Here is a 23,979-nt window from a genome sequence, read left to right on the forward strand (position 1 = left end):
TCCGCTCTGAGCCAATCAGAGAGCGGCGCTCCAACGTGCCAGCCAGTAGACTCGGCGGGGGCGGGGCCGCGCAGCCAACAGCCAATCAGAGTGCGGCGCTCGGCGCTCCCAGCCAATGCCCTGGCGGGGGTGGGGAGGGAGCCCACGTGACCCCGCGCCGGGATCGCTGGGGCCGCGTTTAAAGGGGCCGCGCGGCCCTGTGCGTGGTTTGCTGGTTTTGGGCGTCCTCGTCTCCGAGGGCTCGTCCGGGGGCCAGTGCATTAGTCTCGGTAGCTGTAGCTCCTGACCTGTCCCTGCCGCTGCCTCGCACTGCATTGAGGGGCGGCCCCAGGAGCGGGGATGCGCATGGGGGACGGGAGCAGGGCCGGGCCGCGCTCCAGCTGACGCGGAAACAGCAGCTACCGGCGTCACATTGCAAACGATCGTTTCCCCCTCCCGTGGCGTTGGTCTGGCCTGGCCTCTTTTCCCCCCCTTCCCGTGGCGTTGGTCCGGCCCGGCCTCTTCCCCCCCTTCCCGCGGCGTTGGTCCGGCCCGGCCTCTTCCCCCCCCTTCCCGCTGCGTTGGTCCGGCCCGGCCTCTTCCCCCCCACCCCCCTCGGCGTTGATCCGGCCCGGCCTCTTTTCCCCCCCTCCCGCGGCGTTGGTCCGGCCCGCAGCATGGCGGTGAGCGCAGGGCCTGCTCCCCCTCCCGCCTCTCCCTCCTCTCCGGGTCCCTGACCGATCCCCCCGTCCCTCTCCATCTCCGTGTTCCCCCGCTCCGTGTCCCCTGTCCCTCTCTCCCGCCCCCCCTCGCAGGGGTCTGTAGCGGGTTGCAGCTCTGTGTCTGTTAAGCAGACTTTTCTCGTTCAGCAGGAGCGCAAAGGGACAGCAAAACTCGATTTCCTGAGGAAAATTGAGAAGGAGATCCAGCAGAAGTGGGACGATGAGCGAGCGTTTGAGGTTAACGCTCCGGATAGGCAGGACCAGAAGAGGTATTGCTGCGTTCCCTTGCGGGTTTTACCTTTTACTGCTTGAACCGGGGGAGCTTTTTGTGGGGAGCTTTGTTCCACTGGGACGTGGCCGTTTGAATGGGCAGCAGTTGTGGGTTGTGCAGAGGGGCTTGCTTGGGCCTTGAGTTGGCGTTTCTGTAGCTGACACCAGAAAGCAGCAGCTTGCAGCTGGTGGTGGCAGAGTTCCACTAAACAAAAGTCTTCTCCTCATTCCTTGTTAGTGTTGGTGCCCTCCAAGTTTTAAAAACGTGTTCTCTTTGGTAATTTCTGACTTTTGTCATGGTGGATGCATCACAGTGTGATGCTGGAGCCCTTGTTAGCAGGAGGGCTGTTGCTCTCCTGGTTAGAAAGCACCATCTCTGTACCTGGAGGAAGCCGTGTGCTTGTTCTGCTTCACTGGAAAAAGGAAATCGTCAAGCAGCTGCCTTGGGTGCTGATGTGGGCCAACCAGTTTTGCTTTATGTAGGAGTGGACGGAGGGCAGGTGTGCGATAACCACTGCTCTCGGGTGAGGTGCTGTGACTTCTTTTAGCGTGTGGTCTGTATTGCAGAGGTTTGTCCCACTGTCCTCCTGCTCGTAGAGCTTTGATTTGCACTTCTGCTGTGATCTGCAGCAACATTAGTCCCGGGACAGCATGAGGAGGAGAATGACCCACGTGGGTCAGAAGGCTGGAGTGCTGTATTTGGAGGCGCAACACAAACTGTTGTGCAGGGCTGTTGCTCACACTGCAGAACTCTTCCTTTTACTTAAGAGAAATGGGGTCTGCACTTTTAAATAGTTGGTGTCTTCCATGTTGAAATACGAGGCTGTAATTAATACTTAGTTTCTGACTGAAAATGAAAGTAGTAGGTCAGCTTTACGATACAGAGCAGTTTTATCCCACACCAGGTAAAGGCATTCCTTGTGCTGTTTTCTCTGGCTGTGAGCTGGCTGAGCTCTGCTGTGATGTAGGTGAAACTGCTGTGAGAAGGTGGCAGCTTCTGGAATTGTAATACTTTGCAAGCAAAGAAATGACTTGACCTGTATTTATGTAGCTTTGTGCATCAGCAGTAGTGTCAGAAAGGAAAAGACAGGGCATGAGGTGGAGCGCAGACGTGGAGGTAGGAATTGGAGCTGTCCTAAAAAGCCTAGAAAATATGCTCATTGCTTTGAGGGGTCAGATCACAGCAATAAAATGTGCATTCAAAATGCTGTGTGACAATCTGTCGGTGTGAAATGAGTAATTATTGACAGTGTGCTGCTAGGAAAGCTGAACTCTGGCAGTGGGAGATAATAAATGATTTCAAGCCTCTGCAGTAATTAATTTGCAGAAGCAGGACTGGAATTTGTTACCTCTGGGGAGATGTTCAATCTGTTTCAGAGTTTCTCTGTGATGTTGTTCCTGTGTGGGTTCTTTCTCTTGTGGTTTTTTAAAGATGACGAAACCTGTCAGTTTATCAGCTTTTTAAAATTGGAGATAGTACTGCTGGAAAACATGATTTTAATGTCACTGTGGGCTGATAATAGCTGAATGTATCGCTTACCTGTTGTGCATCTTCTGGTGGTTGTTTCAAAAGCTAATTACATGTTTTAATTCTTTCTATGCCTTCTCAGCAAAGGAAAGTACTTTGTTACCTTTCCCTACCCCTACATGAATGGCCGTCTTCACCTGGGACACACATTTTCTTTGTCTAAATGTGAGGTAATAATTTTCCTTCGCTACTAGCTTTTAGCACCCCTCTAGAACCCATACCAGTTTTCTAGTTAAATGGTGAGCTAATAGGATGCTTTGCTAATTGCTGTGTACATTCAACGATGACTAATTCAGACTTTCCTTTGTTCCTCTGTTGTCAGTGGAAATATTGCTGGTTGAAGAGAAAGGTCCCCAACTGTTTTTTTTAGTCCTCGGAGACTTGGCTATAAGTGTTTCTCCTGTCTGGTTGTTCAGATTTGCCCAGGTTTTAGGTGGTGCTGCTATATGGCGCAGGTTTCACAAGAACTGCTGTTGTCTCTTCTCTCCTGAAAGCTGTGCTCTGTTACCTGTGTTAAGAGATTTTAGGTGGATAGGGTTCTACAAAATCAACCTCTTCTTTGCACCTGTTCTTCACCAGTCAAAACCAGCTCCTTGAAAAGCACCAAAGCTCATACTTACGCAGCTGGGCAGTGGTGGCCCTGCTAACCAAACCCAGTTCTGCCTGGGCGCTGCTGCCTGCACTCCTCTGTCTTTTGGCAGTTTCATGTAAAAGAAGGAATTGTGCTTATCTTTTGGGAAGAGTGCTGGCTTTGCCTTATGCCATTCTTGTTTCATTTGTTTTGTTTTTCTACTTTTTTATAGTTTGCAGTTGGGTATCAGAGGCTAAAGGGAAAGAGCTGCTTGTTCCCGTTTGGCCTGCACTGCACTGGGATGCCTATAAAGGTAAGGCGGTTTGAGGTGCTAAGGGCTCTTTCTGTTGTTTTTAACGCTCCTCAGAGCAGTGCTTGCTGCCCATGCAGAACACAGTGTTAATGTGGTCCAAAGCTCATCAAGACAGTGTGATTCAGAACATGAATTTGTAGTAGAGGTGCATTGTGCTTGAACTACACGTGGACTTTATAGAAAATAAAATACTTTAAAACTAAGTTTACCCATTGTATTTTTTTTATTTGCAAGAAAATCCTTCCTGGAAACCTTGTCCTAGCATGTCAGGTGCTCTTTAAGCTGCAAGATCTCCTGGAAATTAATGCAGTGTCCAGGAAAAGTTGCAGTGAAATGCAAAGTGTTATCAGTTATCTTTTAGCTACAACTGATGCGGTTGCTACAGAAGTGCTGATATTCTGCCCATGACTCTGTTCAGGCTTGTGCAGATAAGCTAAAGCGAGAAATTGAGTTATACGGCTGCCCTCCAGAATTTCCAGATGAGGAGGAAGAAGAGGAAGAAAATTCTGCTAAAAAAGAAGAAATTATCATCAAAGACAAAGCAAAAGGCAAGAAGGTAAACTTTAAGCAAAGGCTTTCTGGTTTGGTGCTGTGCTCTTGAAGCTTCAGAGTATGGTTATGTTGTTTTTTAACTCTGCAGTCAGAGAAACTGGTGGTGTGGGTATTTAGATTGTTTTCCAGATAGCTGGGTGCTTTTAAGGTAGACGTGAAAAAAATGCATCAGCTGCATGCTTCCAGAGATACCATTGTACTGCATATAAACTTAATGCTGAGCTGGTGTACTGTTTGATGATTTCCTGAGGAAAATTAGGTCATCCAGAGGAATACTCTGATTTTATTTATTTTTCCTCTTATCCTATTGCTTCTTACTTGGGAGAAGAGACGAGCACCCTCCTTGCTACAAGAACATGCCCTTTTCCTAACCAAAGTTGTCCTTTCAGAGCAAGGCTGCTGCCAAGACTGGCTCCTCCAAATACCAGTGGGGAATCATGAAGTCTTTGGGTCTCTCTGATAAAGAAGTAGTCAGCTTTTCTGAAGCTGAGCACTGGCTGGATTATTTCCCTCCCCTTGCTGTTCAGGATCTAAAGAGCATGGGACTGAAGGTAACTGTACGTAATCTGCGGTTGAGTCATGCACGCAGCTGTGCTTATGGTGTTGGATGCTTGGAAACGCGCTGCTGCTCCTTTGAGGAGATTCCCACTCAATACCAGTGTTACTCTAGAAATGTTTCTGGAATTTTGAGTTATTCATTTAACATTCTACTACTGTTGGGCAATAATTAAGTGCTTTCTTGTGTAGAGCTTATACCCTGTGCAATGATCACAATGGGAAATGAGAACCGAGTAAAGGAATTGTGCCTTTCCCTTCTCGTGCCCGTATTGAAAAGTCGTTCTGTAGCCAGTATGGACAGCGAGTTTAGGAAGAGTAATGGGATGTTAAATGGAGTTTCTTGTCCTTCTGACAGTAGATCTTTGTAAATAAAGACGGGTGGAGATCTTGAAATGAGGTGGTGCTGAAATTTACCTCAAGTGACTGGTTAGAGCTAACAAAATCTCTACAGTTCACAGTGGGCAGCCTTGGGTTTTGCTATTTCCTCTCTGTGCGCACACACAGGCTGCATAGTTTGGTGTTTAAGTGTGCGCTGGTTATGTAATATACACTTGAGTTATCTTTTTGGAGAGAACCTTGCTTTTTATTTTTGGAATAACAGTTGTGCTGTTGTGAGGTCCCTTGAATTTCTTTGTTGTATTTACTCATTGGAGGCTCTTCTGCATTCCCAGGTGGATTGGAGGCGTTCTTTCATTACTACAGATGTTAACCCTTACTATGATTCCTTTGTACGATGGCAATTCCTTACGTTAAAGGAAAGGAATAAGATTAAATTTGGGAAACGGTAAGCCTGCCATTTAACTGAGTTTATTGTGGAGATAGGCAAGCTCAGAGCTACTGGAGATGGAACCCTGTGATGTGTCTCTAGCATGTGCTTATAACTTGCATTAAACTAAGATCCTTCCATTTCAAATGCTCCACTTGACACAGTAAAGGTGTGTATTTTATTGTGTGAGATCATGTTCCTGTTTTAGTTTTTCTGTGGACGCCAACTCAAAGCAAAATAGGGCCAATACTGAAAACTTAAAAAACTGAATGTAGACCTTGGTGAAAACAGACTGGTGTAATATTTGAAAATACCATTAGGAGCTTTCTTTTCCGATAAGATTTTTTTTTCCTATCTATGCATTATTGTATTTGCAACTTAACAAAAAACTACTTTTTTCTAGGTACACAATTTATTCTCCAAAAGATGGGCAGCCTTGCATGGATCACGATAGGCAAACAGGAGAGGTAATGTTTTTAATTGACATCTTCATGCATTGCTTATGATCTTGAATACTGAATGGGAAAATAAATTGTGTCTTGGAGCGGAACGTATTTTGTACGTGCGAAGTGATTGGTTTTCAGTTGTCAGTACGTGTGAAAATTGAATAGACTCCTCTATCAAATGCATTTGTCTTGAACTCTGGGCAGTATTTTCCATTGTAGCTGTTTTCTGTGATCATTTGTTGGTTTGTACCAGCAGCATCGCTACATCATACCCTTATCTGTCTAGTGAGACAAAACAAATAAGCTGTTATTAACTTATGGGTTGCCAAGATAGTGGCTGTGATGGGAAGGTTTTTGGATGCAGGAATAAAGGATAACCTCTCTCTTTAGTCTGTGTTTCAGTTAACAGCCATTTGTTTCAGTGGAGATCTGATTGTCTCTGAAGATAGCATTTGGTGCCTGAAATAACATTTGTGTTAGGTTACTGCAGAATATGATTTGTTTTCTTTACTGCTTGGTATCATGCACTGATTGCTGCGTTGTTTGTGAATTGCAGGGTGTTGGGCCTCAGGAATATACACTAGTAAAAATGAAGGTGTTGGATCCTTACCCTGCAAAATTAAGGTAGGTCTTGAATTTGCAGTGGCAAGTAGGTTCTGTTTTATGCCCAGAAGTGGCCTAATGAGGTTTTGCCCTGTTACTTCTGGTGCTTTGAAGCCTTAGTTTGTGTTTTGAGCTGCTGTATTCCCTGTCTGTGTGGAGTTCTAATGGGAGTTTGAAATCAAATGACGGAAAATGAAATAAGCCACTTCTGTCCCTCCAGAAACGTCACTTAGAAGTTCACATTAGCTTCAAAGCATGTTCTGTGTTGCCCTGATGTTTTTATTTTGGTGACTTCTAAAATACCTTTTTTCCCCCCCTAGTGGCCTAAGAGGGAAAAATATCTTCTTGGTGGCTGCTACACTCAGACCGGAGACCATGTTTGGACAGACTAACTGCTGGCTTCGCCCAGACATGAAATACATCGGCTTTGAAACTGTGAATGGGGATATTTTCATCTGTACCCAGAGAGCTGCCAGGAACATGTCTTACCAGGGCTTCACGAAAGATAATGGAGTTGTGCCTGTTGTCAAGGAGCTGATGGGAGAAGTTAGTATCTTGCAGCTTGCTGGTCAGGGTTGTTTGTTCCTCTGAAGCTTATACTTAAAAGTGCTGTGTATTGCAATGCTATTTATTCCTTTGTCCTGCACAGGAGATTCTTGGCGCTGCGCTTTCGGCGCCTCTCACCACCTACAAAGTGATATACGCTCTTCCCATGCTCACGATCAAGGAAGACAAAGGTAACTGCTGCAGTGTCCTGCCATGGCCTGTTTGATGCACACTCTGCACCAGGTATATGTTGACTTATCTGTGTTTGTTGTATCTTTGTCAAGGGACTGGAGTGGTGACAAGTGTTCCCTCTGATTCTCCAGATGACATTGCAGCGCTGCGTGATCTGAAAAAAAAGCCGGTCAGTCTGTTAACTTGTGTTCCTGTTTCCTTTCTGTAGTCTGGAGGGGTCAAAAAGATAAAATGAAACTGCCTTTAACTGGAGTTTTGCCATCTCTAACTTGAGATCAAAGTCGTTAAAAATGAGTGAGGTTAAAGCCAGCTGGGTTGGGACAGATTTTTATTCTCAGCCTTCAAGAAGAGCATTGGACAAGATTCATGGCACCTCTTCTGCCTGGTAAAGCAGAGAAGAGTACCTGTGAAACAAATTCCTGCTCTGGGAATGACTTCTGGAGATGAGATTAAGAACTCTACGTGACTTTACAATCACACTTAAATAGCTGTTACTGTTGAAGCTTTGAGAGGACATCAGTATCTGAAGACCTGGCCAAGGCTGTTGGAGTTTTGTTGCACTCTTTTTTGAACTACAGAGATAGTGTTTTTTTTCCCTTCTTAAAAATGTAGACAAGCATGAAAAAGATTCACTTGGAAACGTGACCAGGATTAAACTCAGATGTGAGAAATGGGGAGAAGGCAGGGAAGTGGCTTTATTTGCTTTATAATAAAATACTGTGTGCAAGAAAGGCCCTGTAAATGGATAAAACCCTTTAAATCTAGCATTTTCTTCTAACCACATTGCATCATTTTTCTTCCAACTTTCCAAGGCTTTAAGAGTGAAGTACAGCATCAAAGATGAGATGGTCCTGCCATTCGAGCCGGTGAGTACAGCCAGGTGTGTCCACCTGCAGCACCCATGTCTTAGTCCTCACTAATGAGAAACATAGGAGCTGTGCCTACCTCTTCCGGAGTTCCTATTTAAGTCCTCCTCAGCTGAGAGAGCTGGCAAGTTAAAAGTCTCCATGTTTTGCTCTAGTTGTAATGTTTGGTCTGTTAGGGGTTGCACCCCAGATTTGTTATTCTATGCTGTATGTCAGAGAGAAAGTATTCCATGTTACCCTTGCTTCCACGCGCTGCCTTCAGTTATTATCTGAAGCCGTGCTGGGATGGCCAGGGATTTTTGATTTGATGATTGGAATTACAGTAATACATTTTAAGTCCTCTGTAACGTGATCAGTAATGCATGCTGCAAATTACACAGAGTAGTGCAAACCAGTAGAAGTTCGACATTAGCCCTGGCACCTGGTTCTTTGTTTAATGATGCTTTTGGCCAAGATACCATGCAGCACAAACAGATGCTTTTGGATAACTGATAATAACAGCCTTTTTTCCTCTTTATAATCTCTAGATCAGACTTCCATGTTGGCCTTGGGGCTGCAAACCAAGCAAAACAGAGTTTTTTGTTTTGTTCAGTGCGTCGTTTCTGATGAAGCTTATGAAATCTGGGAAACAAAACTTTGTGTAGCTCTTGTGGCATTGAGATAGTTGGAACTGAGTATCTGACACTTGTGTTAATCCTCAGGTGCCCATTATTGAAATCCCAGGGTATGGCAACCTCTGTGCTCCATCCATCTGTGATGAGCTCAAAATCCAGAGTCAGAATGACCGAGAGAAACTTGCTGAGGCCAAGGAGCAAATGTACCTGAAAGGGTTTTACGAGGGAGTAAGTAATACAAGATTTTGATAAGTGTTTTCTTGCTGAGTTTGTTTAGGAGGAAAGAGGTGGGTGAAGATAAAGAATAAAACAAAAAGACTGCATAAAAGAGGGAGACTTTTTTTTTTCCCCAGACACTTCCCATTTGCTTTCTCCTGCAGTCAGATTCTGTAGCTGAAGGAGTTAGTGAATTGAAGAAAGAAAGAATGAACTTGTGACTGCAAACCAAGGCTTATAATCTGATTTCTAATGAGTGATCACATTCTGGGAAGTTGAGTTGTTTTGTTACAAGGATTGGTTTGGAAGCTGCTATGAAGAGAGCAGTATGTCATTGTGCATTGTGGGTGGTCCTTTCAGTCTCCTGCCTTGACCTGTGCAGTGGCTCACTGTGATGTCCTCCTCAGCTGTTTTCTTGAAAGTGTTGTTTCTGACTATCTGTGTTTGATTGCTCCATGTATGCCAACGTGGATGCAAACTCATTTTCAGTGAAGGTGACTGTCTTATTTAATAAAAAGAAATCTGTATTCTTATTTTTTGCACTTTTAAGATTGCAGTAACTGCTACTTCATGTTGGTCTGTGAAGGTATTGTACCTATTTCTTGTTAATCTAAACCAAAATCAAGCCAGTTGGCCATGTTTTACAGGTAATGTTGGTGGATGGATTCAAAGGACAAAAAGTTCAAGATGTCAAGAAGCGCATTCAGAAGATGATGGTGGATAACGTATGTGGTAGTATGCATGTAGCTGCCTTAAAATGATGCATTTTGCCTTTTTCCCAGCAGCTGAGTTGCTGGAGAGAGAGCTCTCTGATTCAGCTCTGCAGTGCTCTTAGTGGTACTCTGGGTCACTACAGAATATGAAATGCTACAGAGTATGAAAGAAGGACCTTGTGTTCATGGACTAAGTGGGATGAATGGCTTAATTGGAGGACTCTCATTTCTTGCTTCATCCCATCACCTTGTCTAGGTCTGATTTAATCTTTGATAGAGTTGCAAAGTTACTGAAAGTGTAGGATCTGAAGCCATTTTTTTTCTAGCCTGCCAACAGAGGAGGTCAGAGACATGTAAGCAGCCCTATTCTGGGGCTCATTGCATAGAGAAGGAAGAGCGGGACATGAACAGTGATAGTGTCATCGCTCCAAGAGGATTTTCCTGATGAGGACCTAAGTGGGAGAGGCTCAGTTATTGAGTCAGTGTTCCCTTATTGTTGCAGCATTGTTGTGTTCGGATTAGGGCACTTTGTCCTGTTCCATCTTGCATCAGAATGTGGTTTGTGAAGGCAGAGCTAAAGCTCACTGTTCCTTTTTCCTTTATCTTCCCCTCCAGGTGTTTCTAGTCGCTGTTTTAATTAGTAGGGGCATAGGCAATGAGAAATATTTTGTACTCTGTCCTTTTCGTCATGCAGGGAGATGTTCTTTACAAAATTATGTGGACTGATAACCTCACAGAAACACATAGGCAAGTGTTGCCCTCACTTTACTGAAGAGGATACTGAGGCAGAGAGCCTATGCAGTGATGAAAACCATGCAATAAATGGTGTAAACCAGAGAGGATGATTTTTAATAAGATGTGAGGATTTTCAAGACTTTAAGTACTTAAATCCTAGCTTTTGTTGCTCTTTCAACTCCTAGGATGAAGCCATGATTTATATGGAACCTGAAAAACAAGTTATGTCAAGGTCTGGTGATGAGTGTGTCGTGGCCCTTTGTGACCAGTGGTAAGTCAAGTAAAGCTGTTATGAAGGTAGTGCCAAATTATTGTACTTGTGGATGGCTTTATTACAGCAAACTTTTCCTGTAGGTATTTAGATTATGGTGAAGAGAACTGGAAGAAACAAGCGTCAGAGTGCCTGAAACACCTGGAGACGTGAGTTATCAAAGCAGATGTAGAGGGGATTGAATGTTTGCTACTGCTGGTGGTCTTAGAGGGCTGGGAAGAGTAAGTGGTAACAGCTTATTTCTTACAGGTTTTGTGAAGAGACTAGGAGAAACTTTGAAGCTGCGTTAGATTGGCTACAAGAGCATGCATGCTCCAGGACGTATGGCTTAGGTAGGCACACCACTGCTTTTCTTGCTCAGGAGTTAATGGAGATGATACTTATCCCTTCTTTTGAAAAGTTTAAGTGCTTAGGAAGAGATTCTTCAAGATGAGGGTGGTGAGGCCCTGGCCCAGGCTGCCTAGAGATGATGTGGCTGTCCCATCCCTGGAGATGCTCAGGGCCGGGTCGGATGGGGCTTTGAGCCCCCTAATCTAGTGTGAGGTGTCCCTGCCCATGCAGGGGATGGAACTGGGTGGGCTTTGAGGTCCCTTCCAGCCCAAACCATTCTATGACTCTATCTGGAATCCAAAGTGATACAGGAACCCAGCATCCCAGCGAAGGCACATATTCTTGCAACTGCATGTGGCCATGGGTGCATTCCTATGGTGATTCTGTGCAGCATCTCTGTAGCTCTTTACCTGAGCCACTGATTTGGAAGAGACTTCATCTTAAGTGTTCTCCTTAAATTCTGACTCACCTTTGTCTTGTGTAGTCTCTGGCATGGGACAGCTGTGATAATTGCATTACAGTGCACAGCAAAGGATCAGGAGCTGGAAACTGGCAGTTGTGTTGACTAGAAAAGTAGCAAGTATTTTCTCTGTAGTAAAATTTTCAAATGCATAAGCTGAGTTTTTAGAAAAGGGGTTTTTAAAAGCATAAGCATTAATACTTGCTTATATATGTGCGTGTGTGACTGGAAGTCATACACTGCTTAGGTATGCTTGAGTGTCATGGTTGAACGTAGGGATGGTGCTGGCAGTATCTGATAACCAGTTTCCATCTCTGCTAGGTACCCGGCTGCCCTGGGATGAGCAGTGGCTGATAGAGTCTCTCTCTGACTCAACTATCTACATGGCCTACTACACAGTGGCCCACCTGCTGCAGGGAGGTAACCTGAGAGGCCAAGGAGAATCTCCTCTAGGCATCAGGTAAGGAGAGTGAATCCTCACGTTTTCTTCACTGCAGGCCAGTGGTTATGGAATTGTGGGTCTGACTTGCATCTCCTCATTGTTTTCTTTCAAAATTGGGGATCCTACCTCTAGTAACTGGTAAAGTGTGTCTAACAGTAAAAGTTAATTTTGAGTGGATTAATTCCGTTCAGAGTGGGAAAGGACCATTTTTCTGTGTAGCAGATGACCTTGAGTTATACAGTGACTCTTGTATTCCTGCTCTTTTACTTCCATGGAAGCTAGAAAAAATGGCTGTACAACTCAGGACAAGAGAGGGCAGGGAAGCATATCCTGGTGAAAGGATTTCGGCATTCCCTTGAGGTCACAAATAGTGCTGAGGGGGGTGCCATTTGGAAAAGGAATGATCAGATTTCCAGGACATTAAAAATTATGCTTTAGTTATGAATTACTTTACGGGACACTTCATGCTTCACTGGGAAATATCAAAGGTCCATTTAAGCAGGCAAGGCTTGGAGTTGTGACTTTGTTTCTGGTGTTGAACTCGCTCATCTGATCTCAGAGTACCCGAACGCCCTTTGTCTGGGTTTGCTCTGCTTATGAAAGGCAATGTGCTGTGACGATGAATTGGTGTTGAGCTGCCTCATTCAAAATGCTGTGGGGTGTAAGAGGAACTCTTACTGCTATCTCAATGTGGTACTGATTCCACACAGGGCACATCAAATGAGCAAAGACGTCTGGGATTACATCTTCTTCAAGGCAGCTCCATTTCCTAAAACTGAGATTCCAAAGGAAAAGTTGGACAAGCTGAAGGAGGAGTTTGAGTTTTGGTATCCTGTGGATCTCAGAGTTTCTGGCAAAGACCTTGTTCCCAATCACCTCTCATACTACCTCTATAATCATGTGGCTATGTGGGCAGATCAAAGGTGAGTTTGGAGATGGTGCAGAACATGGGAGCAGGAGATGAAGTGTGAGAGCCACATTTGCCAGTGGCTTTTTTGGACTGTACGCCAATCAGAATTAGGCTGAAACTGTTTACTTTTGTACCACAGCTTTGTTACAGTGTCTGTAGTAGAAGTTATTGCAATCAAAGGCTTTTTACTATTATTTCCCATGTTTTTTTCTAGAATCCTTTAAATATTTTTAGCTGCAAGATTCTCGTATGCAAACTCTAAAGCATTACTTAAAGCAGAACTGAAATCTAACTGCATAAAATGGCTTCAGCTGAGAGGACAGATTTTAGCCGTAGCTTTCATTGGCCTGTAGTATGAAAGTCAGCCATCTGCTGTAAATATATCCTCCTATGGATTTTCCAGTGTTGGATCATATTCTCGTGCCGGGATTTTAAGTGATTTTATTATAATTAACTTTTCTTAATTACCTCTCAGGGATGGTTAAAACAGCATGTGTCTGTTCCTGTGGATACAGTGCAGACTGAGAATCCTTGCAGTCGCCTGGTGCTCTTACACAGGTGTCATTCTGTGCACGCAGATCCTGTGTTTGCCTTCTTGAAGCTCTGTTTGGGAGTTGTATAAAACTGTGTCAAAAAAGCTGTTTTTTTATCTATAGTAAGGACAGGCATGGAGAACTGGATGTCTGCTCCCTCTGCTGGTGGAGGTGTGGGACCCAGCTCTGCCAAGTGCTGCTGGGCAGTGCCAGTCGCTGGCCTTCCATTAAACACAGCTGAATAGAGGGAGGTGGGGTAATGAAGTGTAGTTGTAGGTGCAGTGCTTCCCACTTTAAATTTCAGTGATGATTTTCACTTGCCCTTGCACTGCAGTTCTCTTTGAAGACACTACTTAATTGTTTTAAGGCACATCCTGGGTATTTTTTTGAAGATTCTGCTTAAGGTTTTCAACTCAAACTGGAAAAATAAATGTTTTTGTTCTTTTTTCAGAAGAGAAAAGGTGTTTACTTCAACAAATGCTTTGTCTTGTTTTCCAACAGAGAAAAATGGCCAGTGGCTGTGAGAGCGAATGGACATCTCCTTCTCAATTCTGAAAAGGTAAGAGTGAGGTTTTACGTATGAGATGGCTCTTGTGGCTGTCAAATGGGTGCCTGCCAGACAGGCTGGGAAGATCTGCCTCGGAAGTTAGGAGGAGGAGATAGTGAAAATTTTAGTGATGCCCTCCAGTTTTTCATTTATCACAGGTGCAGATGTGCCTTTCCTCCAGTGCTATTGAACACTTAAGTTTGTGCTCTTGTGTAGCTTGCCCAGGTTAGTAAAGATTGCAGTGCATTTCTGTTAAGTTTTAGGGTGATACAGAATGGAGAATGATTATTTTTCTTGACTAAATTTAACTTTCTTAAGCACTGGAGTGGATGCAGTGAGAGGAAAAAGTTTGTGCCAATAACTTGCTAATGTGTATGAGTTCTGAAATCGGATTTACTTGCATCTGAAAGTGCCTGAACCTTGGAATTAGGCCTTAGAGACTGTCCAATATAAAGCAGAAATGCGGGATGAGTTGAAAATGCCAGTTTTGAAGTAGTATTTAAGTTTGGTTTAGGTAATTTCTGGAATCAAATTTTGGTACCAGCTGTGCTATTTTTCGAAGCCTGATGAGGTCTGGGGTAGAACCCAAAACGATGCAGAAGGCAGCTGTCGTTCCCCCGTGGCTATGGGGTGCGTGGACTTTGGTAGTAACAACTTGTGCGAGTCTCAGGAAACTCAGCATTCAGCAGTTAGGTGAATGCTTGCCCAGTATAGGCTGCTTTTACTGTGAGGCCTAGTTCAGATTTACCCAATTGCTATGATTTATGAGAAAATACATTCTCAGTGGTTTGCATGAAGCCTCATGTCTGCCTTGCTTATCCAACAGCCAAATGGATGTGTGAGATAACAGACTCTTCTTTCTTTCAGATGTCTAAATCAACAGGCAACTTCCTTACCCTGACTCAGGCTGTTGACAAGTTTTCTGCAGATGGTAAGTACGTTCAGACCTGCATCTGGTGTTCCATTATGCCAGAATGACTGTTTTGCCCTCAAAGGAGTGGTGGGTTCGCTGGGGTGTTGAGGTGCGGTAAATCTACTGCTTACCACCCATTCCTCTTTGAAAAGCTGAGCTCTATTTAGAACATTAGGATGCCTATTTCAGCAAAGGAACCGCTCCTTGTGTCGAGACCTTCTAGAGGGGGCAGTTCCATTCTTTTGCAGTCACTTAAGAGGTCAAATATGAGATACGCGGTGTGTGTACTAGCATGCCTGTGTTCCTCCTTGCCTGCTCTTGTTTTCTGGACTGGGATTGTACTGTTCACCTGGTTCTTGGTGCCTGGTTTCCCTCCGGAGGAGGGCAGTGCCCCTCTCCTGGGTACAGTGCACCCTTTGAGACACCTCTGTAGTTGGCTGGGCAGTTTGTGAATTCACTTTACATTTGATTAACTCTTAATGAGAAGTTCATTGTATTTTGTTTTGAGTCCCATGCCTCCTGCATCTCCCAGCTAACTGCCAGCCAGCACCTTAGCTGATCTTGTTTCCTTCAGGCATGCGTTTAGCCTTGGCTGATGCTGGAGACACTGTTGAAGATGCCAACTTTGTGCAAGCAATGGCAGATGCTGGTATTCTTCGTCTGTACACGTGGGTGGAATGGGTCAAGGAGATGATTGCAAACAGAGACAGTCTAAGAAGTGGTCCTGCCAACACCTTCAATGACAGAGTCTTTGCCAGGTACCGTACAAAGGCTAATCATGCAATTGGGTCTGTATTTTTGTCTTGTGAGGGCATCTCTGTAGTTATTTTTTTTTCTATGAATGATTGAATTCCATAAACCAAATCATGTTGTAGAACGGGCTGTGCGATTGGATTGTGCTCTGCTGGTGTCATTTGTAGTGGTGTTTTGCACTGCGTTGCCTTTATGTGAGGTAGATTATGCAGTACTGATGTTTTCACCCCCCTTCCCTCTCTAGTGAAATGAATGCGGGCATAATGAAGACAGACCAAAACTATGAGAAGATGATGTTTAAGGAAGCTCTTAAAACCGGCTTCTTTGAATTTCAGGTAGGAGGTCTCTTTGTAGGTGTAAGAAACTAACACTTGGTATTTGTTCCTTTGTTGATTTCTTTTGATCCTGATGTCTCTGATCCTTAATTACACAGCTGCGTTGGAAAGAGAATTGTGCCAAGAAATGAGAGTACTTCAGTGGAATAAATCTGAGATTATGAAGATCTGCTTGAGTTGTTTTAGAGAGGGAGACAACTGTGATGCCACAAATAGTCCTGATCTCTAATATGAGCAAAAAGCTGCTTAAAAAAAGACACTGTTGGAAAGAGTTTTCTTTCTTTAGCTCTTTTGTAATAAGGAACTCTTCATAAGAAATCCAGATAGTATCAACAAAACTGTTTGGAAGCAGAGTGTGTTTTGATGTGCTCCATAAACCATGTCTTCAGAGCGTCTGCTGAACCATGCCACTTCACCTAATGAGTTACAGACACTCCTTCATGGGGCTTCTTTGTCAGGAGTGCAATTATGTAGGCTGAACTGTACAAATAATGATGGATCATGTTCATAGGCTTTTTTCTTAGTACTTGTTAGTCTCCTTATGCAAGCTATTTGGGATGACAGTCCCCAACGCACAGTTGGAGGTGTTTGTGTCTCTGTCTGTGCCAATAAACACTTTAAAAAGTACCATATTAATGTGAAAATCAAATTGCCAACTGACAGATTTACACTCGGATGGTTCAGGAAAATACAGTTCCTGTAATAATCCATTAGGGAGTTTGAGGCTGCTTACATTCTAAAGGCATGTTAGAGGAAAGAGTTATGCATATTTTCTTCTATGTGATTCTCCATGGCCACTGGGGCATGTTAGTAATGGTTATATTGGCTGTGTTTCAGGCAGCGAAGGATAAATATCGTGAGCTGGCGATAGAAGGAATGCACAGAGAGCTGGTGTTTCGGTTTATTGAAGTTCAGACTCTACTGTTGGCTCCCATCTGTCCCCACTTGTGTGAGCACATCTGGTCCCTGCTGGGAAAGGTACTCATGTTCTGTTTTTTTTGTCTGAATGAGGTCCAAGCTTTTATGGTTTTTTAGGAAGGCTCATGTCTTTCATGTGCAAGTAGAAGAAACCTGTGTGTTCTGGTATGAAGAGCCATAACAGGTTATTGTCCATAGGACAGTGAACGTACAGAGTTAGCCTGTTCCTGGGATCACCTGTGCAACTTTAAAACAAGTCACTTCAGTTGTCTGCTCACAAAGAACTGATCAAAAATTAGAATGCAAAATTCCTAGAGTTATGCATGAAACTTGAGAGTTTTGTAATTGCCCTGTACTTGCAGATGAAGTTATGTAGTTACGTGGCATGTGTAATTGCATATGTAGTCTTCAACACACTTGCAAATAAGTGCCTGGTTGCTGTGTACTCCTTTACAACCTGGTTACAGGTGGGTGCTCACTGAAGTTTGTGCTGTCTAGACACCAGTTTTGAGTCAAGCTATAACGGGTTGAAAAGCCACCAGATACTGACGTGTGTTCAACTCTGTGCGTATCACTTTGTCCTTTCTTCAAAGCCTGGTTCCATCATGAGAGCCTTATGGCCGACAGCAGGGCCTGTAGACGAGGTGTTGATCCGCTCCTCTCAGTACCTCATGGAAGCAGCTCATGACCTCCGACTCCGCCTCAAGAACTACATGGCACCTGTGAAAGGAAAGGTGAAGCGTATCATCTTGTGAGCATACATGTTTGATAATCCTGTGTTGCCTCAGGACTCCTCCCTAAGAGTTTTGCTCTGTTTCCTTAGAAAAGCGTGAAAGAGCCTTCCCAGAAGCCTTCTCACTGTACCATCTATGTGGCAAAGAGCTACCCACCGTGGCAGCACACCACCTTATCGGTTCTGCGCAAGCACTATCAGGTCACCATCCTTTCATGTTTCTTTGGGCTGCTTATCTGCTTTCTTGTGGGCTGCTCTTTTGCTATGTATAAGAAAACTTATAAGCTGTACTTTGTTACTGATTTATTTAAATATAAAGCAAGATAGTTTTAATTTTCTTTATGCTTTTACAACTGTCCAATGTGTTGTGGTGCTTAATGAAAATGTCCCAAGGATTGTCACTGATTTGGCAGCATAATTTCGTTGTGTTTTGACATCTGAGTAAAAAGCAACCCGTTTTCTTTTTCCATTTGTAAGAGGATAACTTTGAACATTTTCTCCGCCAGTATGTTTTTGAGTGCATTGACTGACAGATCAGTGCTTCCTTCCTGTGCAGGTGGGCTTGGACCTCACATAGGTCTGTACTAGTCAGTGCTGTTTCAAGAAATATGTTGAAATGGAACTCATCAGTCATGAGTAGAAGTGAGCTTTTCTGAAAGCAGAAGATTCTGCTTCAGGCAGGGAGAAACTGCTGAGAGGGGCTCTTGGCATCCTAATAGACCACCCTTCTCAGCTTGGACCCATCAGTGTTGGAGCTGAGAGATAGAGACATGGCTTTTCCAGCTTGCGGTATTGAGATAAGCTGATATACCTCATGTGAACTTTGGTTTTGTGGTATTAAACGTCAAGGGTTCTCTAGGCTTTTTTTCTCAGCAGCGTTAAAACTTGAGTCCAATGTGTTGAATGGGATTGTTGCAAATGCTGAAATGTTGGAAGTGAAACCCAAACATTTCAGGAAACCAGCACTTAAAAATGTGCTTGTGACAAGGCTTAAATGTGGATTTAATATGCATCCTAGTGGAACATTTAAGTATATTAATACATAGTCACCAGCAAGAATAAAGCAGAATAACGCAGAGTTGCCTGAATGTCAGTGGTTATCTGATCTTTTTGTCGAAGTTTTAAAATTCTACTTTAAAAATGTTTCAAAGGGATGAGAGAATTTTGTGGAGTCAGTGATGGTGACAAACCTTGCTGGTGTTCAGGGGGAAGCACCGAGGGTATGTGGTGTTGAGGTTTGTTCACGTTACTTGTACTTTCTAATGGATGTTCATCAATCTTTAGGCCGGTGGAGGTCAGCTGCCAGACAACAAAGTAATTGCCAGTGAGCTTAGCACCTTGCCAGAGCTGAAGAAGTACATGAAAAAGGTTATGCCTTTTGTTGCCATGATTAAGGTGAGTGTCAGAGGGTTAGTTCTTGTTTAGAAAAAGCTTTCCTGAGTGACATGTGTTGGACAAAGGCAACACTAGCTGTAATTTTGTGCATGGGTGTTGTTGTTTCCTTTATTTCATTCCTGGATCTCCTACTGACTTTAGCTGTCGGTCTCTGCCCTCTAACCCCTGCTTATTTGGCATCTCCATAGTTTTGTTTATAAACTTTTGACACCTTTGGAGGAAAGGCAGAATGAAAATGTCTCTATGTGAACTGGCCCAAGTGAACTGATGGGCTCGTTGGATCTTGGTGGTTTGTGTGTTCTGCAGGTTATACCATCTGTGCTTCAAATACAAGTGGATTGCTCTACATTTGAACTGCCATTGTGTTGGCTTTCCATTTTTTTGTGCTGGAACCAGCTAGTTTGTCATAGTATCTGGGAAGCCTTCAGAGGGCACAGAGCAGATTTGAAGGCCCCTGTACAAGTGAAGTTCATAAGGAGTTGTAGTGATGTTAGATGAACTGATGCAGCTGGAAACGGTCAGACCAGCTTTCAGTCATAGAATCGAAGAATGATGTGAATTGGAAGGGACCCAAAGCATCGCTCAGTCCACCTCTTGTTCCTGCACTGGACAACTGCAATGTTCACATTGTGCGTCCAAGTGCTTTGTCCAAGCACTTCTTGAATGCTGTCAGGCTTGGCTCTGTGACTGCTTTCCTGGGGAGCTGTTCCAGTGCTCCACCATGGTCTGGGTGAAGAACCTTTCCTGATGTCCAACTTAACCCTCCCCAGTGCATCTTCCTGCCATTCCCTCGGGACCTGACATTGATTGCCAAAGCGAAGAGCTCAGCGCCTGTTCCTCCTCCTCCCCTTGTTGAGGAAGCAGTAAAATGTGATGAGGTCTCCCCTCCGTCTCCTCTTCTCCAGGCTGAGCAGGCCAAGTGACTTCAGTCACTCCTCATATGACTTCCCCTCAACTCCTACAAGTGTCAGGTCTGAACACCCCTGGGTTTGATGCCCTCCTTCGGGCAGCGGCTGGCGATCCTGGTGCGTGCAGGAATGGGTTGGCGTGCTGGCGTATACGCAGCTATCAATCCTGTCACTTGTAAAGAACAGTAAGCAATTTCACATGAAGACGTGGAAACATCACTCCCTATATCAGTGTTTTTTTCTGTAAAACCAATCATTCAGCTATTCCAGCAGACAAGGAGAGTTTGTTTGTGCTTCCTAATTGTCAAAGGGGAGCTGAAATGTGGAAGGAACTTTGTGATTTACCAAGGGAAGCAATTGTTCACGTAGGGAATTGTTTGCTTTAAACTGAGAAGGCGACCAGGAAACCGCGGCTGTGCTGAGTCCAACAAAGCAGGTCTTCAAAGGAGACAGCTGGCTTGGTGTGTGAAAGCAAGCAAGGGCCGGGCTAAATTCCAGAGGGGAAGTTCTGTTTTAGGGAAAAAAATGATCACGTGGTTGTATATTGCCTTTGATACTTGGTCTCTTGTGACGGTTGCTGTTGGCTTTTGGACTAATTAAGTTACTTTTATGTTAACATATAAAGTAGTTATTTCCCTGCAGAGAACTTGTTTTACAGTTGCTGTGAACACTTCCAGTTGTTGTGTGCTTGGCCTGTGTTTTAAACTAGGTCATGAGACCAAATTTCCTGCTGTGAAACACCACAGAAATGCTGACTTGTTTTGTGAATTCTCAACCTGCACATGAAGTAGGGATTATAAATAACTGTGAATGTCAAACACCTTGTCAATTCTACATTAAAAATGTGCTCTAATTGCTCTTACTCCTCCCATTGGTGTTGCTAAGTCCCTGTAGGAGAAATCCTGTTACAAAGAAGTTATTGCTCTTACATTAGCGTGTTGGGCCAGCAGAGTTCTCATGTCTAAAAGCCTATTCTTGTTGTGTCTAATGTAGATAGTTTGCTATTTTGAAGCATCGTTTTACTTGCAGTGTTTAGAAGGTTTTAATCTCTGTTTTTTTTTTTTCCCCTATGACAGGAAAATCTAGAGAAGAATGGTTCATGTGTTCTTGATCTGGAGATGGAGTTTGATGAGCGGGCGGTGCTCACAGAGAATATTGTCTACTTGACAAATTCCCTGGAGGTTGGTACATACTTTGCATATTCATTGCTTGGTTTTTGTTGGGAATGCTGGAGAACCAGCCTTTCCTAAGGCTCTGAGCCTGTTTGTGTTTAACTTCTGGGTGTGCTTTGCTCAAGCAATAGCGTCATACCAACTTTATATGTTTTGGTCTTGCTGCTGGTATTTGTCAAATACCGGTGTAGAGATCTGTTAAATACAGGCATGACACATGGTGATAAGTGCATGGCACACAAACATGATCCCATGGAACAGCAGTGGTTTTTGCTGTAGTACTGCTTCTGCCTGTGGTAGTAAAGCCCAGGGACCCTTTTGAAGAGGTTTTTTTCTCTGAGCCAACCAGTGTCTTGCATTTTTTCAGCTGAAGAAAGGAGGAGGGGATGTTTCAAGGCCTTGCTAGCAAGAATGATCAGAGTTCTTGGCTTTGTGTCCTTCGACTCTTCCAATGACACGTTAACTGTTAATTGTCACATCTGCTTCCTGCTTTACTGCACAAACAGTTGTTTAATAGGCCTGGGAACTCCTCCTGTTCCCTCCAAAATCATTCTACTCCTATTTATTTCTCTTCCCACCCCCTTTTGATTTTTTGACAGCTGGATCACATTGAAGTGAAGTTTGCATCTGAAGCAGAAGATAAAATAAAGGAAGAATGCTGTCCTGGAAAGCCATTCTCCGTATTCAGAACTGAGGTAAAGTCAGAAATTCAGATACTGGGAGTCTGAAAACTTAATTTAAAAAAAAAAACAGCAACAAAATTCCAACAAAAAAACCCCAAACAAACAAACCAAAAGCAAATGTGCCATTTAAAACTTTAATTCGGTGTGAACATTGGATTTTTTTACCTTTGATCCAACACCCCTTCAAAATATGAAACATCTCCTGTAGCAATTACGTAGCGCTCTAAATGTGTCTGTGACTATGCCTGAGCTTTACAGCTCTTCCAGTCAACACAATTCAATGATTCAACCTGAAGGCTTTTAAAAACGGGTGAGCTGAGCATTAGTACATTCTCATATTTGTTTCAACCACATGCCTCGTCCACCACTTTAGAAAAGGTGGATTGTGTTCTAGTTAAAACATCAGCCCAAGAACTGAGAAGGTTTCATGCTAGTATGGCTGAATCTCTCTTCACCACTGTTATTTATGGACTGTTAGGTCACTTGTTATGCTATAAGTTACTGTAAATTTTTGTGTGAAACTGTTTAGGATTCGGCAAACAGGTAATACAGTGGGTTTTAATACTGCCTATGTTTAGCTGTTAGTTTATTACAGGCTAATAAATAGCAATTGGTGGCATAAAAATAAAACCTTTCCAAAGCATTCCTGTAGCTGTGTTTTGGGGCCTTGGAGGAATTACTGAGCAATCCCTAAGATCAGTGAAGCTCCAACAGTTGTATTGTATATGGATATTTTTAGCTCTAATAACTTTTAACACTAAAATTGTGATTGAATTCCCTAAATATGTCCTAAAAGCTTGTGTATCCTATGGCTTGTGTAGTGAAGAGTTGTGGGAGTGCTTGCACCCTGCTGCTGGCAGTTGGTGCCTCTAAATGAAGTTTATCCATATAGAAAATCTGCTGATAGGTGATGTTTGTTTGGTTTAGTTTCCTGCTTCCTCTGAGGCTTGGATCAATAATACACATCCTCCTTTAATGTTTGTATGCCCTTTCTTCCAGCCCAGCGTGTCTGTGTTTTTGGTGAACCCTCAGCCATCAAACGGCCACTTCTCTACAAAAATTGCCATCAGGCAGGGGGACAGCAGAGAGACAGTAATCAGGCGCTTGATGAAGACGGACAGAGGAATCAAAGGTGAAACACGCACAGACGTACAGTGCTTGCACACTGATTAGTTTAACCTTTCCCAGGGAGAAGTAGAAACAAAGCTGCTGAAGTTGGTGCTGCTGTCATAGGTTCTTAGAAAGAAGCAGGAAGTTTTGTGTTTGAGTAAACCAGAAAAGAGAGTATCTGCAAATAGGCTTCTGTGTAGCTTTTTTTCATTAGTCTTTTTGTTCTGCTACTGGGACATAGAAACCTGGTTTCAGCCAGGGATTAACGTAGGTGAAATTTCCCCTGATGGTTTGGGTTTCCAAGAAAGAGTTGAACCTGTGCTGAACATGCTGTGCCACCATGGAATGACATCTTTGTAGTGGGTGTCAGTCTCAACATGGATCTTATTCCCAAGAAAATATATTTCCTTGCAGCGGGTAGTTTTAAGTACTGAGTATTAATTGTTGTTTGGATTAATGCACTGGATGCTGCAGCTTGTGCATAGATCCCACAGCCTAACTGGCCTGTCTCTGTACTGCAGATCTCTCTAAAGTGAAGCTGATGAGATTTGATGATCCTGTGCTCGGGCCACGCCGTGTTCCAGTCCTTGGCAGAGAAGAAGCAGAGAAAACACCCATTCTGGAGCAAGCCATCTTCCACATCAATCTGGAGAAGAAACAGGTTTGCATTACTGAGAACGGCCTGACAAAGGACATCGGTGACACAATTGTTTATCTGGTTCACTAAACTGGTGCCAGCCTGACTTCATCTCTGGCAATGAGAAAGTTTATAGGTGACTTTGAAAGAATCTGTAATGAACAAACATGGGTATTTGTTCTATTAAAAAAAAAAAAAGACCACCTAAACCACCCTAACTCTGCATGCGAGTTCACTCTTTTAAATGTGGATATAATAAAACTATTTTCCTCTGGCCCTTTGGCTTTTCTTGAAAAGAAGCAGTTATCCTAAGAGCTACCAGGGCAAATCTTCTTTTCAGCTGCAGCCAGTGCTTTCAGAAGCAAACTGAACCCCATTTAGAATTCTGCTCCTTCCTGAGAAGGTGGGGATCTGAGTGGAGAAGTTTGTTGTAAGTCTCCTGTAACAGAGCAGGAAAAGTTGCTTGTGCATTTCTGTGCTTTACTTCCTAGTGAGCAGGGGACTGAACGCAGAGAGGACGCTGTCACAGACTGGCCGTTACAAAATGATTCTCTACTGAAGAACTCCCAAGCAAGAGTTAAATATGAAACTTTCCATGCATCTCAGCTCTTAAAACAGGAGTGCCTGCTGCAAACTCTGTTAAAGGCTGGCTTTTCCTATTTTGCTCTTTCATAAATCTCTTAAGCGGAAAGGTTAAGTGTTCTTTTCCTAGATTTTAAATTGATGTTTTGTTGTAATT

General features: G+C 43.6%; 1 protein-coding gene across 1 annotated transcript; it reads left to right on the forward strand.

Moving 5' to 3' along the window:
- The first annotated feature begins 582 nt into the window (after positions 1 to 582).
- LARS1 (leucyl-tRNA synthetase 1) lies at positions 583 to 23,515 on the forward strand. Its single transcript, XM_069869449.1, has 32 exons — positions 583 to 662; positions 852 to 970; positions 2,582 to 2,669; positions 3,303 to 3,383; positions 3,802 to 3,939; positions 4,325 to 4,486; positions 5,165 to 5,277; positions 5,663 to 5,726; positions 6,262 to 6,329; positions 6,629 to 6,854; positions 6,958 to 7,045; positions 7,139 to 7,215; positions 7,859 to 7,912; positions 8,614 to 8,754; positions 9,390 to 9,467; positions 10,376 to 10,461; positions 10,545 to 10,610; positions 10,711 to 10,793; positions 11,573 to 11,711; positions 12,404 to 12,616; positions 13,638 to 13,695; positions 14,551 to 14,614; positions 15,171 to 15,354; positions 15,594 to 15,684; positions 16,522 to 16,662; positions 17,196 to 17,336; positions 17,426 to 17,536; positions 18,620 to 18,730; positions 20,715 to 20,819; positions 21,410 to 21,505; positions 22,493 to 22,625; positions 23,125 to 23,515. Exons 1-32 carry the CDS (start codon positions 657 to 659, stop codon positions 23,328 to 23,330), a joined length of 3,531 nt encoding a protein of 1,176 aa, XP_069725550.1. The 5' UTR covers positions 583 to 656; the 3' UTR covers positions 23,331 to 23,515.
- Positions 23,516 to 23,979: the final 464 nt, after the last annotated feature.

The sequence above is a fragment of the Phaenicophaeus curvirostris genome, chromosome 15, assembly GCF_032191515.1.
Source record: "Phaenicophaeus curvirostris isolate KB17595 chromosome 15, BPBGC_Pcur_1.0, whole genome shotgun sequence".
In the NCBI taxonomy this organism is placed as follows: Eukaryota; Metazoa; Chordata; class Aves; order Cuculiformes; family Cuculidae; genus Phaenicophaeus; species Phaenicophaeus curvirostris.

What these genes read in the sequence shown, in the direction of transcription:
- LARS1 (XM_069869449.1), top strand. An exon ending in GTGATCTGAAAAAAAAGCCG is followed by an intron (nt 7,216 to 7,858) that starts GTCAGTCTGTTA and finishes CAACTTTCCAAG; the next exon opens with GCTTTAAGAGTGAAGTACAG. An exon ending in TCCTTCTCAATTCTGAAAAG is followed by an intron (nt 13,696 to 14,550) that starts GTAAGAGTGAGG and finishes TCTTTCTTTCAG; the next exon opens with ATGTCTAAATCAACAGGCAA.